Genomic DNA, 20,653 nt, shown 5'->3' on the forward strand with positions numbered 1-20,653 from the left:
TGGTGTTTGTTGTATAACCAGCTAGACTTTTATAAAAAAAAAAAATTATGAACACTAAATAAACAAAAGACAAATAGCCAAAACTGGTCAAATATCGCACTCCTATTATTTTTTGGACAACTGTACATATGTATATACATATGTAGCTTATATTCGCCATATGAATTTTTGAAGAAAATTAGTATAATTTTTATTATTTTATCAAATTCAAGTTAGTATAATTTCATAAAAAAATAACAAATAATTATAAAAATCTTAAAGAAAATTACAGCAAGAATGATAAACTGCTGGAGAGTGAGAGTACCAGTTTCAGAAAATAAAAGAAAACCAAAGATAATAGAAAATAAGGATGTTTAGATGGCTATGTTTACGGCTACCTTATATTCTATGTTATTTGAAATAACGAAGGTGCTGCCACGTTTGTCCGAAAAATGGTTTCTGGACCAGAGTACAGGAAGACTTCTATTAAATTAATAAAGAAAACATTGAAAATCGGGATTTAATCGGTACAAATATGAAAAGTCGCGACACTTATGAGCAAATCTCACAAGTTGGTGGCACACTTAACTTAGACAATGCATTATCTTCAGTTTTGCATCAAAAACAAGATTCCATCGGGAAATTGTATTTAAATGAAAACTTAAAAAAGATATACTAAAAAAGTAAAAATAACAACTCGTGCTCATATACCCGTTGTTGTGGAATTGGAAATTTTGTTTCGCCAACCATCGTCATATAATCACACTATTTTCATTAATCTAGATTGGTTCGCTTTGGCAAGAAGAACATTTTCACCGTTTAATGTTAAAATTTTGAAGTAACTTAAACCTTTAAAATGAAAAAAAAAATCGTTAAATATCGAAAATTACAAAATAGCTGCGACAAATATTCTGCATGCTGACTTATTTTTGTTTTTTTTTTTAATTTGTTGGCACACTTTGGATACTCCACAGGTATGTTGTATATGCATAATGCCAACTTTCATTGCCTCTAGGATGAACATTCTATTTGATTTTTTTGAGTGACAATGAAAAAATTAGCAATTTTGGTACTTTTTCACCTAAGGTAATAAGTGTTCAATAATTGTTTTTTTTTTGTTATTGTACGTGTTTTTGGAACTCCATTGATTGAAATAAATGCAAGAAGAATGCTTTAGCTCTTTTTGTTGGTTTGAAAAGGGAGTGACACTAAAAAACAAAAACAACTCGTGCGATTTGCTCTAATATTTCCCGACTTTTAAAAAATATTCAGCGGGACAACTTTCTCAAAGTCGGTTCTGACCTGCCAAAATCGGTACGAATGGTCACCGTACCAATAGACTGCACGAATGTCGGTTAGATGACACACGTGCCACAATATTACATTACTACTCCCATTACTTTTTCTTCCTTCCATGCATTTCTGTTTAATAGTCTGGATATACGTACCTGTAAATATTTACATTATGCACCTATAAATTTAAATAGATCATTTTTATTTCTCATACTAACTACATGCATAGCAGTGATAGAAAACACAGCATGCCAGTCATTGCTATACCTTGAGTACTTTCGATTTGCCCTGTCTCGATTGCAATATTCATTGCCAGAGCTAAACATAAGCAACATGTAAACATATTTTTTTTTCTTAACAAAAATATGTAGATATGTAAATATGCTTCATATAGCCTGTGGCATCTGGCAACTGTTCATTGATGTTTATTCATAATTTTTTATATGCTGTAATTGTTTTCAGTTGCTTTCGGTGTTCGGTGGTGCATCGCTTTCATTTGCTCATTGGGATGATACCGAGAACTTAACAAAGCATGCAGTTTGCCTATCAAAAATTGCATCTAAGCATACGAACATATATGTATGCACTACAACTGCATATGTGTGTATATTAGGGTGGTCCAAAAACAGTAAATTCGGAATTGTAATGCTCTCACCCTCTAGGATTGTTCTATATCGAAAAAAAGTATACCCCTATTTTTTATTTTAAACTCAAAAAATATTTAGAGATCGCTCAAAGCGCTCAAAATTTTCCATGTACTTTTATATGAGAGAAAAAACTTTTCGTAGAAATGGTAAAGAATTCTTGAAAATTAATAATTTTTGGATCGGAAACTCTGGTTCTCTTCAGGAGTCTTTCAATAATAATACCCAAATATTTATTTAACCATTTTTTAATACTAACGATTTTTTATTGGTCCCCCTTTTGATTTTGCCGGGGTTTTTGTGAGTTTTCAGCGGACCTATAAATTATAGTTGCGATGAAAAAATTGTTAAATAAACAATTGGGTATTATTACTGGGAATCTTCTGCAGATAAACAGAGTTTTCCGATAGAAAAATATTGACTTTTAAGAATTCTATACCATTTCCACGAAAAGTTTTTCCCCATATAAAATACCTGGAAAATTTTGGGCGCTTTGAGCGACCTCTAAATATTTTTTCATTTCAAAATAAAATAAAATAGGGGTATATTTTTTCGGTAGAGAACAATCATAGGGGGTGGGAGTATAAAATTTCCGACATTACTTTTTCACATGCATTTTTGGACCACCCTAGTGTATATGCATGCATGTACATATGTACATACATATGTATTATTGTGTTTATTTCTATGGCCCACTGTACTTAGTTTGCGGTCACTCTCTTTGAACTCCGTTTTGTCGATCACACTGCGGTGGCGGTTTCCGCTCTCTTCACCTTGTGACCTACATACATATGTACATACATGCATACCTATATATATAAATACGTACCAGGGTTACCGCATTAATTTTAACATTCGCATTCGCTTTCGCATTCAGAGCTTTTCCGAATGCGAATGTTGTGCAAGTGCACTGATAAAACGTACATATATCTGGCAAACCAAATGACAAATGGTAGCCAAAATTTTATGCAACGCACATAGGAGTATTTGTGTATCAGAACTGAAAGTGAAAGTGTCTTTAAAATTTTTTCTTTCAATTTTTTCCTTAAACTGTATAACCGAGATATCAATGGACAGTCATACAAGTTCCCATTTCTACTTGATCTCTCACGTACTTCAATGGGAACATAGTCTTTTTAATAATATATTATCTCTTCAAAGTACTTGACATTCGCATTCGCATCGGCGGATGTCTGAAATTCCACATTCGCAACATCCCTAATACATGCATACTACGTGCAGAAGTGCACTTAAATTCTCATAAAATCTTCTCAAAGAAGTTGTTGTAGCCGCTACAACAACAACAACAAAAGAAGTTTTGATTTTATTAGCTTCTCTACAATACCTACATTTAAGAATGCACATAGTATGTACATTAGGGCGGGCCAATTTTTTTTTTACTATGTGCGTATGTCATAGGAGGATTCTACGCGTAATTCTAAGCAAATTTGCTGAGGAAACCAAAAATCAATTTGGAGTTTACAAAATTGCAAAAATAGATTTCGAAGAATATGTGAAAATTCTCACTTTTGCGTCCTCTGGTGGAAGTTTTAAGAAAAATACAAGTGCAAAAATGAATTCCTCATACCAAAAAACCCCAAAGAGCATATTTGTATACAAAATTTGAGTACTTTTTTACGTCACTACAGCAAAATGCTAAGAAAATTATTTTCGCAATTTGGCAAACTTCAAATTGACTTTAGATCCATGGTTTATTCGGCAAATTTCCTTAGAATTACATGTAGAATCCTTCTGTGCTATACGCGCAAAGTCAAAAAAATCACCCATACAAATTGACCCGCCCTAATGTACACATACTGAATTAAGTATTTATTCGCTGCTGACTTTCTTTTTCTCTTAATGTACGTATTGTATTGTGTATAATTCAATATGCAAAATGTAAAAAAAAATTGAAAAAGTCAAAATTTTAAAAAGGTTTGCAGAAAAGATTTGCATAAAAATTAAATGGCCCCTTATTCAGTAAAAAAAAAAACTGTTGGGAGTAGCAATTTAAACATAAACATACGCGTTGGCGTTACGTTACAATAACCAGAAGTGGATTTTGACTTCGATTACAAAATTGCAAAACATTTTTTTGCAAATCTATGTCCTACTACTTTTCAACTAAACATGTCAAATGTGAAACAAATCAGAGCATACATACAGTTTTTCAAAATATCTCGACCCTGGCGCCACCTAACGAGATCATTTTTGGCAAAAATGTTTCTGTTTACATAACCAGTATACATTATAAAAAGCAGCCAAACCAGCCTATAAGTTAGATATAAGACTTTAATTTTTTTCGCGGTAGACTTTTCGCTGGTATCAAAGCTCCGCAAGCCACTAATATTTATCCCCAAAAGCTAATCGGCGGTGAGTATCAGACCTCACCTTAAGCTATCGAAGGCTGCGCAGCTGATTGAGTAGCAGATGTTGTGATGATTCCACTTCATCATCCTCCATACAGTTGCTGCAGTAGGGGTTTGAGTGAACCGATTTTAAAGAAATTTTTTGTGTTTGTTTGAGTGGGTCTCTGGATAGTTTAGATTCACATTTTGATCCGCCAGGTGGCGCTGGAGTCGAGTTATTAAAAATATTATTTCCGATTTGGCTTATATTCGAGATATGTATTAGTAACGGTGAGGGCAATACTATCGCAAAAAAGGGCCGCCGGGTAGCGCGCCAGAGTCGGGTATAACTAAAACTCGTCAAGTGCAAAAAGTGCCGTGGATGCTCGATTACATCGACGTGCTGTACACACACAGTGCTATAAAAAAAGTGCAAGTTTGAAGTTACTAAAAAATCGTGTTGATTTTTGGCAATTTTTTTCACGCACCTTCTACCCTAAAATTATGTGCGATTTTTTTTTTTGTATGCGAAAATAATGAGACCGTCCGCACAAAAATTCCAAAAATCAACACGATTTTTTAGCAACTTCGAACTTGCCCTTTGTTAAACTAAAATTGAATGGGTTATAGAACTGCTTAACTAGAATTTTTCTAAAAAATCTGAAAAGAAAGTTGCAAATTAGTGTGCAAATTTAATAGTTTTGCATAATGTTTAGAGATTCTATTTTTACGCATTTTTAAACTTTTGTCCATATCTTCGGCATTTACAGGCGAATCTTAAAGTTGGATATATGTATGTATATATGTAATGTACCTACCACCTTAAGTTAAATTAAAACTAGAATGGTTCTTTGATTTTCTTCAGGAATATGCACGAGTTGTAATTGGCATTGTCCATTATAAATTCTAAAAATTGTCTGGACACAAGTGCACAAAACGTGGCTGAACCTTTATTCAGGCGGGGACTTCCGAGTGAATTTCAATCTAATTCGCTTTGAATTCAAATGGGCAGGGGTTGAAATTCAGTCGGAAGTGAATTGCAGAAGCTGCCTGATTATCTTTTGAGAATATATTTTTTAAGCAATTTGGTTTTCCCTTTCATTTTTACCATCGAAAACTTTCATCTATCTTCAAATAAGGTTTTAGCATGCAAAACGTTCTCTCTCCTACTCTCTTTCTCGCTCTTGGGTGTGTTTTTAAACACACACATTAAATTTTCCTTAGATACTTACGATAATGAGGAGAAAATTTTTAAACAACTAAGATTTTCACGACGCTTTTCGCTAGCTGCTCAACGCCTGCTTGCCTGCCATTGTTGTTTGCTTGTCAAACTGATCTCGGCGGACAGTTAGTTGTGTTCGTGCCGTGGTGTTGTTGAGAACGTTTTGCATGTCCGTGTTGTGCGTTGTCTTGTGCGTTTATATGCGTTTTGTGCGTAATGTTGTAAAGCATCTATAAAAATAAATACACATGTATAATTAAAACATCCTTCTCAACGATAAAATACATAAATACATGTACATAGTACATTTTGAAACGAAAAAAAAATTATTCAAATGAATTTAAGAAAAACTAAATGTATATGGCTTTTGCCGGCAGCTAAACTAAACGCTTCAGAGTGTTAAAAAAGAAGAAAAACTGAACAAAAAGTTATTTGTTTGCATTTCTTTCTAAGCTAAATTGTGTGCTAATTTAATGAAACGCAACTGTTTACATTTTTTTTTTTAGTGATTTCAAACCAATACTCGTACATAATTTTCCCCGATCGCCTTTTTCCGCTTTGATTCTTCCACATTGCGCCATAGACTGATAGACTGACGACAAGTAGTACCTCTGTTATTCGCTATGAAATAATCAAAATTCGCAGAAATGTCGAAATCATATGCGATCTTATGTAACATGTGCTAAAAATTACAAAATAAAAGATGTGGACGAAACTATACAGGATGCACTTCCGTCAATTGCTATGAAATGATCGAACATTTATTTGGTCGATCGCATAAAAACACGTTTTGTGCTGACTTTCATTATGTTACGCACAGGCATAATACATAGTATTACATAGATACATACAGTACATGTCAAAGCATATCCCTGCAGGGAAAGCTACTACTAGTTGTGAACTAGAATACTACCAATTTGTTTTTCAGCCCAATGCCCAGCCCAGCACGTTCCATCCATTTTCAATGTTAGCGACTGGTATTTTTAGCATGGCGATGTCAATTGTCAGGCTATGCATCAGGATCTGCTAGTAGAAATAGTAGTAGCATCATACCGGTTGATGAGATCGTGTGTGCCAATTCATCGCCCGTGAAAATCATAAGTATGGCATTTTGCTCGCGGCGCTCCAACAGTCGCAATGGCCGACAGAGCAGAGCACTGGCGTAGTATTACTGAAGTCCGCGGTTCAATCCCTACCACAGGAATTTTATTTTTTATTTTTTTTTGTTTCTTTTTTAATTATTATTTTTTAGTTTTTTTTTTTATTTTTAGTTTATTTTTCTTTAATTTTTTTAAATTTATTTAGTTTTTATTATTTTTTTTTTATTTTTTTTTAATTAATTTATTTTTTTAATTAATTTATTTTTTTAATAAATTAATTTTTTTATTTATTTTTTTTATTTTATATTTATTTTTAATTTTTTTTAATTTACGTTTTTTTATTGTAATTTTAAACTTTAATAAGAAAAATATATATTTTTTATCAATTTCTTGTTTTATGACACAAGTATGTCTTTCAATGTGCATGTTTTTTCTGCAATGAAATTAATTTTTAAAATTATATATTTATATTTAAGCTGAAATAATTATATTTCCTTACATTGACTTAATTAAAAAAATCTTAACCACCTCCAAGTGGACTCGAACCTTCGATCTCAGGCACCTGAACCGATAGTATTCAAGTGGTGCCACAGCCGACATTTGTAAGAAAATCAATCAATTGCGTTTTAGGTTTGGTTTTGATAATTCAAAGGCATATGTCGCTGAACGCTTATGTTCTTCGAAATTGTCGAACTGCCGTACCATCGCTTTAGCACATACTAGTTAATGAGCTAGTATTTTTACTGACTGGTTTGGCCTTTCACTGCAGGGTATGGAACTACATCTACGTTTATAAAATTCGATCTACATAGTATGTATATCTTATGACTTATTTGAGTAATATGTACTGGCTTTGAATATTGAGTTGATATTTAGTCGGCTCATTGCACTTTGAAATATTCAAAAATAACTATTCACTATTTTTACTATTGAACCTGGTGTCGTATTGATGATAAAAAATGTGTCACATAGAAAAAATTGCAGTGCAGAATAAGCTGCCATTATTTTTAACAAATTTAATTTCCTTCCCATTGAGCAATAAAATAAAACCCACATTTCTAAAAAACGCCAAAATGAGATACTAAGACTAGTAGTATAAACTTGTGCCTTATTTGAAAAATTAGCTGTCATTTGAATTAAAATAGGGGAAAAAATGGCGCGGTTGGAGTCAAGTTGGCAGGCCTGCAACTCTAGATGTTTTCGGGACTGACTGAAATAGCTGCCGCTTTTGAAGATTTTACTTATAGTTTACAAAAACTAGTAAACTTATTACTACTTTGTAGCAAGTTTTCTTGCTTAGTTTATAAATTGGTTTGATATTTTAGTAAATTGAAATCATTCTTATTTGACTCGGAGGTATGCTCGACAAAACATTATTTCAATAAAATTCCAATCGAATGTCCTAAAAACTAATTTCAGCAGCATAAAAAAGCTGAAGAAAGTTCGCGTAGTAAGCGAAAAAGGAATTGTGGCTGTGTTTTCTGTGGATCTATGGGTTTCTATAAAACATTTCGAAGTTGTTATGCTTGTCTTTGATGAGGAATAGATAGCAAGTTTTAAAGTGATCGGCCTAAATATCAAAGCTCATACAAGGTCTACTGTAAAAACTTCATCAAATATGAGCAATTCTTCACAGGATAGAATGACGAATGGAAAGCTATTCGTTTGAGTTTCTTTAGCAATTTAATAACGTAAATACCCTGCCAATACAAAGCTCTGTCATTGATAGATAATAACGGAGTTGTAAGTAGATATTATTTTATTTTTGATGAAAAAGTCCTACATACTCTCTCAGTACTAAGCCAAAAGAAAAACCGTTTTTACCTTAAAACCTAGTATTGGTCAGCTTTTGTAAAATATTCGGCACAAGTTCCTTATGTTTTGACTACCACTGTACTATGTAGCAATGTTGTAGATATGTACGCATATTCGCATATGTTGACGGCGATTTATTTTTATATGTGACCTCAAAAGTCGAATTGCCCCCCTCACCTCACCACCCAGCTACTTCTCTTCTCACTCGCTCGGTCTCGCTCGCTCTCTCTCTCTCTCTCTCTCTACGAAACATAATTTCTAACATTTGCACCTGTAATTTAAAATAATCTTGCGTTCTAAAAATGCAATGCAATGCCGATGAGTGCAAGAAAAATACAAATTAACATAGCATAGCTAATAAAAATGTGTGTTAGCCTTTTATTTCAGGTGTACTGAGTGTATGTAAATATTTCTTAGCCATTTTGCTTGCCAACAAAATTGTAAAATAAATACTTAGTATTTTGAGGCGTACATACATATGTACATATGTATATTAAACAAAAAAATCTTAAATTGCTATAAATTTGTAAACGAAAAACGAGAGTGGTTTTGTTGGCAGCGAAATCACAACTGAAAGCTATAGCAGCTGTTGTTGTCGGACGGGGCGGATGTTGTTGCAAAATGCGTAAAAATATTGTATTTTTAAACACATTATTATGGGCGAAACTGTTTTTTATATTTTTATTTTTTTGGCAAATATACGTAGTTTCTTACGCACACAGGAAGCTTTTGCTTTTGGTTATTGTTGCTGAGGAAATTTCAAAATAGCTAAACTATTGCAAACAATTTCTCTAATTTTATGTGCTTAGCCTAATTATTATTATATTTTTTAAGTATATGCTTGACACCCCAGCAACCGCAAACTACAGAAACAGAAAAAAATGGTCAGATAGTAAACAAACATGCCATTACCATATTTAACGAAAGTATAAATAAAAAGTGGCGAAAATTTGTCTATTAAAAATTGCTAGAAGCGACCTTTATAAAATGTGGTTCGGTTCTCGGTTCAAATCAAAGATTTGTGGAAAATTTCGGTTCGGTTAATAGTTTAATTAATTAGTAGAAAAAAGCTGTTAGTTTGGCTCAAATCCCAATCACGTCCCTAGAATTTACAACACTTATTTTGACCCCTTTTTTAAATTTTTCGTCATATATTCGGCATTTTGGATCATAAAGTATGATATATCGATGTTTTTGTCTCGAGGCTATTTTTTTGTTTGTTTTAAAGTTCATTGACCTCAAGTACCCCGTACTTGCCCACCAGAGCTCAGTTGTTATCACCCTAACACACCACAGAGTTGGGCAAAATTTATTCGAAAGACGTTATTCGTAAATTATAAATAATTAAGTTTATTCAAAGAAAAATTATTCGAATGACGCGTAAATTATTTTTTTAATTACTCAACTAATTAATAAAAATGGAAGCAAGTAATGTTCCTGATAAAACAGTAAACAAAATTCAACTAACTGCCAAAACACGGCACTCCGGACAGCCACGGGATATCTTTTGATGTCGTCAGAAGACCACCTACTTGACGAGGTCCAAATGCTCCTCGTCAAGAAGTACAGTACCATGCTGTGCAAGCAGATCCATGCAGTTAGGCGCCCCCGACATGGACACCCGTACAGACATCTGCTTGTGGTCGAGCCCTCGCCAAGGCACGTCAAAAGGCATTTATAAGAAACGACCGCCGAGATTCATATCGTCGTTCAAAGTGCAAAACCGCGTATCAACAAAATGCAAAACCGCGTATCAGCAAAATGCAAAACCGCGTATGTGAAGTTGTAGAAATTATTTTCTAGAGCGTAAAAACACGCATATTTCAAAATGGTTCTCTTATTTGTAAAGCAATCGCATTTCTGGCTAGTATATTTCAGGACGAATAGATAAGGATTGAGCCAAGAGCTTGTGTGAGCAAATCCAATTTTTGGCAGCCAATGTCAGTTACGCGGTTTTGCAGAATGACGATACGCGGTTTTGTACTTTAATCGACGATATGTTCATAAAAGAACTACTGGACCCGACAACGTACCGCCAGGCCATAAACCTCATTCACAAGACGTCGGTTTCAATGTGCAACAATTCCCGTCCTGTGTATGCAGTTTTCGGAACACAATCACCCGACTTGGACGAGACAGAACTTTGTCTGCCTCGGGAGACTCGGATCATCCTGGCAAAACTCCGCTCTGGATATTCCCAACAAATTAAACCCCAGCCTGAGTAGGATAAACTCAGATGTGCCTAACGTATGTATGCCCGCATGCGGAGTCACCCCATGACCCCATCATTAAAAATCAACGCGATTTTTCAGCCGCTTTAAACTTACATTCATTTTAATACAATTACATTACCGAGGAGGTACATCCCATACCCAGAATTTTTCTAAAAATTCAGACTAAACATATTTTTATAAAACAAAAAATAAAAAATTTAAACTTGAAAAAAACAAAGCAAATATTTAACCAAATGACCATGCACTCACTTTTGATCGCCAGTGTAGGTGTCATTGAAAAATGTAGTTTATTTTTCAAAGGAGGAAGACAGTTTTTTTGTTAGCTTGTACGGTGGTAGGATCGTATGGATACTTAACATGTGTTCCATCCATAATTTTTGCTGAGATTTTGGCCGTTCGGATTTTCTGCTATTGCTTCTCTTAGCCGTGGTCATCGATGGTGGAAGACGAAACTCCTCTAGAGTTGACTCAGATGAAATGCGAATTTTTCATAAAATGTCGATGTCGATGAAATTAATGAGTAAGGATGAAGCTGGTGCAATGTGATGTGGAGTATTTAAAGTATTTAATATAGAAAGAATTTTTCATTTTGCTGCCGGTGGATGTTTTAATTAAGAAATTAAGTTGACAGTGAATTGTATAGACGTGCGCGATCATTTTAGTTATTCACATGAAATGAAATAACAAAAAACCAAAGTGAAATAAATGGGAAATTGTCGGAAACTTTCTGAAGTAGTTGTATGTTTTTTATATCCAAAAAAAAACATATTCCATTTTATAAAAACCAAGTCTTCATATTGACTGCAATTAGATGTGTGCTGAAAAACTATTAGAGAAAAGTGTAATTGTGTGTAGAAAAATAATTAATGAAAATCGAAAATTATAAAATCGCAGTGATTGATTGACTTCGAAAACAGTCACATTTCAATACACAAATGCACATGTGCCGACAAATAACACCGGTTTCGTTCCAGCGACTATGAGTGATGATGATGCGAAGTCGGGCTTACCGGGTAAAGCGCCCCGCCATACCGTCAGTGGTGACGACAAACACGGAGAGGCAGGCGCTGGTGCTTCGCCAGACTTTGGCCAGAGTCAACGGCGGCCTCAAGCCGCAACATCTTTGCCACCGCAGCCACATGAACTGACCGCAGAGTGGACGGTACGCGCACAACTAACATTTGCACGTGCCGGCGAGAAAGTGCAGCGTGAATTTAGCTCAAATGATCCCGTTAATCCGGTGCGCGTCGTATACAAGTGGTCCACATTTGATTCCACTCTGCCACCCGAAGATGATGTGGATATTGATAATTCTTCCTCATCAACGCTACACAAGCGTAACTCATTTGCCAGTCGTGGATCACGGCAATCGACGCCGTTAAAGGTGAGCACACTCACTCCGCTTGCATGCGTAACTAAATAAATCAATGATTTGTGTATGACTGCTTTTGATTTTGTCCGCAGACCGCGCAACATACTCGCCGCTGGCAGCAACAGCCGCACGAAAGCTTCCGTTCGACAACCTCGTCAACTAACGCTGATTTAGGCGGCGGTGATTCCGCTTTCAGCGGTTCGAATACTTCAAAGCAACGCCAACGACCCTATCAACGCCAGCCGCAAACCGCAAGCAGCGGTCCGAATGGGACTGGCGTCACATTGGGCGCACTCTACGGTACACGTTGTCGCAGTACATGCAACATTGTTGTATCAGCCGTTGCAGACTTCTTACCTGCGGATGCAGCGTCAAGCGCAGCGTTCGACGCAGCGGCAAATGATGATTTAATCAGCGGTAGCGGCGAAGGAGGCGGCGGAGGAGGAGGCGGAACGACAACTCATGTAACGGCAACGGCAACGGCTACGGATTTTATACCTGAAGAAGAGGCTGATCCATTTGTATTCAATACAACGGCGTCGTACACTGTTTTACCGCAAAGGGTAATTTAAAGAAAAGCGCAAACAACAGCATTAGCATAAAATGGTATCGCATAGAGTTGGTGAGGAAATTCTACTTAGAATTTATTACTTAATGCCCAGGTAACACTCGAATCCGCGGGTGGCTTATCTGTTCTACTCAATCTTATTCATCTGTCTCCATGTGTACTTAAGCGCCAACACGCGCCATAGCAAGCATTTTTGTGATTTATCCGCTTTAATCTCCATGCTGTCTAAGCGGATCTCACACTCCCGCGTTTAGCCACTCATCAGCCGGTTTCGCATATATGTACATACATATGTATATGTATGTATAATTAATTATTTTGCTCAGTGCGCTCAGCAGTCACTTGAAGACAATAAATGATTATTGAACATTGTTGTTGTTTTTATAACAAACATTTTCGCACAATGCTATTTTTAATTTTCGCCTCATTGGCAAAACGTGTTCGCGAAAATTGGCACGCTATCTAAACTCGTACGAGCGTACAGAATACTGATCCACAGAACTGATGATGATTTTGCACTTGCGTTGGGAGTTCATTCGCATTTGGCAAGAAATAGCATCGAACAGTAGGTTAACATGAGTCTTATAGTTTTTATTGGAACATTACATTTTGTTTTGCTCATTTTGTGAAAGTATCCAAATTACTTATTCAAAGGTACTCGATATCTCCTCACCCTCACCCACTCTTTGTTGCCTTATGCCCAACTTTGTATTTGTTTATATTTGATTTTATGGCTTGCTGCTTTTCAATTGTTTAGTCGATTGATTCTACAACATCTGCCGGTTCGAAGAATTTGGCCGCATTTGGCAAAGTATTGGCTTTACGAGATGCCTTTTCACAAACAAGCGATACGGAAACGAAATACTTTGAAGAACGAGAACGTGAATATGAACGACGTCGTTATGCGAATAGTCGTAGTCCAATTGATCGGTGTGCAGCCCTACAACAGCACCAGCAACAGCAGAAAGGACGTAAGATTTATGAGCAACGTCGCGCGACAACAGAAGGATTACTCCAGGCGCCCAGCAGCCATTTTGGTGGCGGTGATTCTTATGTGGACGAGGCAAACTCATTTATGGTAAGTTTTTTTGTCTTTCTTGCATAATGCAAGAGAGCAAACGTTTGACTTGACCAAGTATGACCGACAAAACTTTTGATTACTGCTTACTCATGCTTACATACATACTTATGAGATGAGTACTGCATTGCATAGTCGCTTTTACGAGGAAAAAGGTAAAGGTTTCAGACCACAAGGTTACCAGAGAGGCTAGAATGGGTGGTTTTTTCTGCTTCACTTTTTGACTGTCTTCATTAGGCGCACAATTCCGCTTTCGGCGAACAATTCTATGTCAATGTCTTTCATCTTCAAGTGGTTTAATTCCTTTTTCTACAGATAAGATATTATCATGCGGCTCCTGAATAGTGGAGTGATCAAGAGCAGCAAAGGTTCCCTGGTCGCATATCTCTTTGGCTAAGTCAGATCAGTTATTCAAACTAAGAGCATACAGGTCTTATACGCTCGGCCAGAATGGCCTCAAATTAATGTAAGCTCCGACTTTTCACCAGCCATGGCTGAGTTGACCCGAGGCCCATTTTTCCAATTAAAGTCCACAAGTAGTAGAAGGGAGCTCACACTCTCTTCGCAATCCATTTTCAGCTGTTCGTAAACACAGAAGCTTCGAAGCGTTTAGTAAAAGCAGAAGCCTTCAACTTTGCTAGATGGAGATATTGAGCTCAAGAGTACAGTTGTTAGAATTTTTACGTTCTTACCACACACGCAGTTCCCTTAAAATTTAGGGCAATCTGGCATATGAAAAGACGACATTCAAGGCTTCCGTTGGACATGATCTAATCGCCCCAGTAAGCGCATTGCAGGCTAACCTTTGTACCCTGGGTTACATTGTGGGTATTTATATAATACATAAGTTCGTCTCCACGGCTTTCCACCCAACTAGCGAACCGTATACAATAATTGAGCGAATCATGCACATACGTAAGATCAAGACGTAGACCCCAGTTCTTACTTAACATGTCGTTCGATAAGGGCTGCCGCCAAAACATCATACTTCTCTTTGTGGCTATGGTAAATGTTCTTGAAATTAGTTATCAACCTTTGTCGGTGGGAGGTGTATATACAGGGTGTCGTTACGAAAGAAAATATAGACACAAAGAAATAAATCTTAAATAACGATCTACTGACGGGCGGTGAAAGCCTATTTACCTTCACTGAATGTACTGAACGAACAGCAATACGGTTTTTGATTTGCCACAACTTTACTTCAAATCTATTAACATCTCCAATTTATTTCAAATTATTCGCGCGCAGCCTTCGTTTTTAACGTCTCCATCGCATACATTCAAGTCTGCCTCAATGCCGCGGATACCAACAATGTCCGAACAGACACGCTCCCAACAACAGCAGCAAGCACTCACCTCCAAACAAAAGTCGAGTTCTACAGAGCCATTGAAGAAACCTCGCACTGTTCACATTGACGTTTATTGCACTGGATCAGAAGATGAGGAAGAGGGCGCTGAAGGCGAAGACGAAGGTGATAATGCCGATGCTGAAGCATCGATTAGTTCCGATGAGGAAAATGCGAGTAAACATCATGATTTAGAATCAAATTCCACGCCACAGACTGTCTTCGATAACGAACAGCTCCTGCTGAAGCATAAACACATCACCGGCCAGACACTACCACGCCGCTGGCAACAAACCGAAAAGCGGTCAGTGGAGCAAGCGCACACACAAGCCCCGCAAGCAGGCGATTTAAATTTAGGGCATGCCATCACTAAATCCAGCACTGCAGAGGAGGTATCCGAGTCCAAGCAGCTACTCTTTCGCAAACACATTGGCGATCAGCGCGCAGCGAAATTGGCGGCACTTCGTCAAAAGTACATGCGTCAACCTAGTGACGATGCAATCAGCTCAAATTACCCCAACTCGTCGCGTTCTACTGTACGTGATGCTACTTGCAGCAGCATTGCTTCAAGTATTGTTACCTCTTCGCAAGCTGAGTACCCCGCTGACTCTTCTTGGAAAGAGGGTGATGATCAGGAAGAAATGTATTCACTGGCAAAATCGGATAGTTTCGAGTACGAGAACACAACCGATCGGTTACGTATAAAACAAATGGAGCGCTTCTGGTCACGCACATCTTCTATAGAAGAGCCGCCACGTGGTGGATGTCAAGCCTTATCGGGTTCTCCGGTGCGTGGTCATATGCAGTCTGCTTTCTTACAGCCGATATCTGAAGTAAGCTCGCACCACAACTCACCATTTACTACGCCTGTTTCGCGGCACGATACACTGCCATCTGAATCTGAAAACTTTTCAGAGGCGTCTGACATCTACTATACGTATCCGGGTGCAGCGTCAACTACTTCTGCTGCACAACGTTCTTCGCCGGCCTACCTGCAGCAGACATCGCACTTTCCACGTAATCGACCCGGCTTTTTGCAGTTTTTCGGCCCATCTACCTCTCCGAGCCCGCAGAATCAACAGCATGGCCCTATAGAAGAAATGCCACCAACACTACCAGTAAGAGCTGTAATGTCGGAAGTATCACCAGTGCCTGCACAATCACCTTATCCAGGCTATCAACCACACTTGCAGCGCTGGAAGAGTGAAACACGCGATAATCTGTCAACACACGGTACTTCATCGCCGGCAGATCGCAGTTATTGCACTTCGCCACAAACAACGGTCGCCGGTGCTATTACACCGACATTTCAAAGATCCGGCAGTGAAGCGCCACCTACAACCACTTCAGCTGCAACATTCCGCCAGTCGCCAATGATCGCGCGACGGTTCGAAATGAAGCATGATAGTCCCGCGGTTAGCGAAGCTTCTACGACCTACTCGGGCTACACTGCTGAGCATTTATTGAAGGCGAAAAAGTTTGGCGCAGTGGTAAGTACGGCACGAAAACCCGGCCATCACGTGGGCCCAACTAAGAATCCTAACTGTTCATGTGAGAGCTGTCAGCGTTGGCTTGCGGAACGTTTTCAGGTGCGCGGACGTGCTTTCTCGTTGGGAGAGCGGCCTATTCTACGGCGTCCCACATGATGGAAGGAAGGAAATTGAAATTGAACACACCACTGCCAAGTCTTAAAATAAGATTTAGTCTTAACCGAAATTGATTTATCTAAAATGATAATGCATTTAAGTTACATAAATGAATGTACGATTAGGTCTGAATGTAATGTCGTTTCTCTCTCTCTCTCTCTCTCTCTCTCTCTCTCTCTCTACCTATGTAAAATAGTTAAGAAGGCTTTTAACAACATACCTAAATATTTATGACACATATCCATTTTATTTGTTTAAAAAACCGAGATTATGATTAATAATATATCTAATAATTTAATGTACCCAAACTTTAAAGTAATTATTTCTGATACTAATATCTGTGTAAATGCTAAGAAGAAAATGGAGAGACTTATTTGCATTAAAAAAGTTCCTCAATATCCGCAGCTGAATTGTAAAAGTACCAAATAAAATTAATATATAAAATGTGCGGCGGTAATGTTTTATTATTTTCATGCTTTTAGGTCAAATCATTTTTAGTCCTTGGGTGCATGATAACCTCAAAGCTCTAGCAGAATTATAAGAACAGCTACTGTGGGTGCCAGGTCACATGGAATCTAAAAAGATAGAAACTTTTAATTAACCTCCCTAAACAAAACTTAAGCATCATTACAGGCATCCTTACTGGACACTGCAGACTAAGAGGACATCTGCACAAGCTATGAATCTGGTCGAACGATATCTGTCGTTTCTGCGATTCAACAGAGGAGACACCATTGCACTTGCTTCTATAATGATATGCCGTAACGAGCTGATGAATGAACAGCATAGGCATTATAAAATTTATAATATTTTTAGACGTTTGGCAAAATATTTAGGAAACATTTTAAGATTTGCGTGAACTGGCTGATTTAGCAATAACTCCAAAACTCTGTTTATTTCCATTCCGTTTATAAAATTTTATTTATAAAAGACTAGATTTTTGGGGTCCAGCTCGGGTAAATCTTAATATTATTCTGGAATATTTTCGTGGAGGCCTTAAAATATAGTAAATTTTATAAATCCGACGGAAAAATCGTACCATATATTTTATTTTTTTTGCATGGCGAGTGATCCACCTTATTACACATATATTATGTATTAAACACAGCATTGGTTTTATGCGGACTTGTATTTGGGTGATATTTTGCAGCAAATAATTCAAGGATAACGGAGAAAGTATTTTCCTTCCATTTCCGCAAGTTGAAGTAATACCGCCAGAATATTAACATTTACCTGTGGAGAAAAAATAAATTTTTTAAAAATTCTTTTTTTTTAACCTTGTTATACGTAGGTAATAAAAAACAACATTATTTCAAGTTTTTATGTTTTTTTAATTTTTTATTTTAATTTAATTTTTTTATTTATTTTTATTCTTTTTATTTTTTTATCGACTTCAAAAAAGAAAAATTTTCCTAACAAAATTGTCATTTTAAATTTTTGCAGTCTTATAAATTTTAAAATTGATTGGTGAAACTGGATATTAGATTTGCTTTTTTGACATTTATTGGTCTAATAACAAATCATATTCAGCAATTTTATTGAGCTTGAGTCCGTTTTTAATGAAAAATTAATTATGCTGGAAAAACAGTAAACTGTTTTTGCCTTGTCCACTTTTTCATATGTCAATTCAACTACAATCAATCTATTCTGCTGCTATTTAGACGTGATTTTTAGAATAAGTATATTAGAATATATTTTTTATACCTGATTTCTATTTGTTTATATATTTTTGTAATTATTGTTTTTTTTTGCAATATTTTTTCAATTTTGATGAAATTTTTTCAATAATTTTTATTTCTTGAATTTCTTCATTTGTTTTTTTATTTATTAGTTTATTTTTTGGAAAAAAATTTATATTTAACGTGCCACGCATCAGATTAAAATATATTGTCAGGTATTCGAATAATCAAAATATAATTATCGTAATATAGATAAACTCTTTCTTACAGCCAGTTTCACGAAAGCAATTCAAATGAAAAATATTAATAAAGCAGAATATTTTCAGTTATGAATGTCACTCACGACATTTCTGACCTATTTCAAGGTAAACCCAATCCAAAAACGTTAGGCTTTTTGCATGTCTGGCCATATACATACATATTTCCATACATCTATAATTGTAATTTTTTTTTTAAAAGATTTCTAATTGATTTTATTCTTTTTCGCCATGACTCTAGGCAAACATACGCCTTAGCGAATCGTCGCGTAAATTGGATCTTCTCCGGCACTCACTTGACTTGCGGCGTCTGGAATTGCCAGTAGATTCACCAGCCGCCCACCAATTGAAATCCGAGCTGCAGTCAGTTCAGCAGGCTTCGTCTCCAATTCCAGTCACCTACACGTCGCTGCAGCCCTTCCACGGTGGCTTACTAGGCGGCAAGCCGTATCAGCAAGTCTCACTGGGGCGTTGCGCCAGCGTTTCGGGTAAGTTGGAAGTGCGCCTGATGGGTTGTCAGGGCCTGCTGGAAGATGTGCCTGGCCGCTCGAGACGCGACAAAGACAACAACTCCAGCCCTGGTGATTTGCGTAGCTTCGTGAAAGGTGTAACATCGCGTAGCAGCTCGAAAAGTTATTCAGTCAAGGATGAAACGTCTTCGGAAATTATGGCGGTCATAAAGTTAGACAATATAACAGTAGGGCAAACTTCTTGGAAGCCTTGTTCACAACAGGCATGGGATCAGCGCTTCTCCATCGATCTAGATCGTTCGCGTGAGCTGGAGATTGGCGTTTACTGGCACGATTGGCGTTCGCTGTGTGGCGTAAAATTCTTGAGATTAGAGGAATTCATTGACGATGTACGGCACGGCATGGCACTGCAATTGGAGCCACAAGGTCTACTCTTTGCCGAGATTAAATTCCTTAATCCAATGATATCGCAAAAACCAAAACTGCGTCGGCAGCGCATGATCTTCAATAAGCAACAGGTAAAGAATATACCACGTGCCAAGCAGATGAATATCAATGTGGCCACCTGGGGTCGTTTGCTGAAGCGCAATACGCCTTCTAGTTCACACTTAGCCGCCGAAGGTACGCCACGTGGCAATTCACGCGACAGCGAATCGCCAATTTCGCGTTCGCCTTCGTCTGGTACCATCGATGTCGAGCCGGAGCCTTATTCACCAGGGCAGCAAGCACGCAATTTGGAGTATGACCCCGATGCGGGCATACACGAACACGTCGAAACACCCGGAGAATGTCCCGATCCCGAAGTGAGCGGTTTGAGCGGCATGCGGCCACTGTCGATGCAGGGTATTGCAGTGCTGCCACCGGAAGTGCCTTCACAATCTCCACAGTCTCTGCAACAGCAGCAGCAGCAACAACAACAAAACCAGCTGCAGCAACAGCATTTGTCTACGAAAAACAATAATTTACAATTGCAAATCGCTGGCAAGCATAGCTCAGTAGCGGCGGCGGCAGCGTCGACAGAACCTGCCAGCGGCGGCGGTTTGTCCATGGGCTCAAGACCCACATCGAAGTTGCCAACACCTACACAGACACAGCCTCCACCAATACCGAGCACTGCGCCTCCAAAACTCGATCCCGAGGTAAGTACAAGAGCACACACACACAACAACAACAAAAACTTCACTCATAGAAACCATAGAAAACTACATCGTCATGGTTTTAAAAATTAAATTTATTTTAGTTTTAACTTGGCATTTTCGTTTAGTATTTGGTTAATATTTGTAGATTTTGTGCAGTACAATCGTTTGTGTAAATCCGTTGCTGTATTCAGTAAACTTGGTGTTTGTTGTTGCTCTCTTCTGTTAGGCTATTGTAAATATCTAGAGTCTAGACGTAATACTCGTAAGTACTCGTATATGTAATTGTCAATGTTCCGGTGTTGGCATATTTTTGGTGCAAAAATATATTTTAACATTTTAACCAAATTTACCTAATTCATTTTGAAATAATATTGATAACTTCTTTTTTTTTTTACAAACAGTTAACAACGCTTTCATGAGCTACATAGGTCGATACTTAGCAGTCAAAATATTACATCTTTGAG

The 20,653-nt window shown here is 37.3% G+C and overlaps 2 protein-coding genes across 6 annotated transcripts in view; both read left to right on the forward strand.

Moving 5' to 3' along the window:
• Positions 1-20,653, forward strand: part of LOC118742618 (serine/threonine-protein kinase N) — a 131,729-nt gene that overhangs the window by 92,389 nt on the left and 18,687 nt on the right. For all 5 annotated transcript variants that reach the window (XM_036474828.1, XM_036474826.1, XM_036474829.1 and 2 more), the window contains one exon: positions 18,822-20,189. In XM_036474828.1, coding sequence (XP_036330721.1) covers positions 18,822-20,189 — 1,368 coding nt within the window. The remainder of the gene's footprint in view (positions 1-18,821; positions 20,190-20,653) is intronic.
• Positions 11,390-17,378, forward strand: LOC118742619. The gene is made up of 4 exons (XM_036474831.1): positions 11,390-12,019; positions 12,100-12,570; positions 13,333-13,653; positions 14,902-17,378. Exons 1-4 carry the CDS (start codon positions 11,615-11,617, stop codon positions 16,642-16,644), a joined length of 2,940 nt encoding a protein of 979 aa, XP_036330724.1. The 5' UTR covers positions 11,390-11,614; the 3' UTR covers positions 16,645-17,378.

Source organism: Rhagoletis pomonella, unplaced genomic scaffold (genome assembly GCF_013731165.1).
Source record: "Rhagoletis pomonella isolate Grant_MI unplaced genomic scaffold, Rhpom_1.0 Rhpom_scaffold_00007, whole genome shotgun sequence".
Classification (NCBI taxonomy): domain Eukaryota; kingdom Metazoa; phylum Arthropoda; class Insecta; order Diptera; family Tephritidae; genus Rhagoletis; species Rhagoletis pomonella.

Excerpts from the sequence above, each read along its gene's own strand:
- LOC118742619 (XM_036474831.1), top strand. The coding sequence starts at position 11,615 with ATGAGTGATGATGATGCGAAGTCGGGCTTACCGGGTAAAGCGCCCCGC. Across the intron at positions 12,020-12,099 it reads GGCAATCGACGCCGTTAAAG|ACCGCGCAACATACTCGCCG; the intron begins GTGAGCACACTC and ends TTTTGTCCGCAG. Across the intron at positions 12,571-13,332 it reads ACACTGTTTTACCGCAAAGG|TCGATTGATTCTACAACATC; the intron begins GTAATTTAAAGA and ends TCAATTGTTTAG.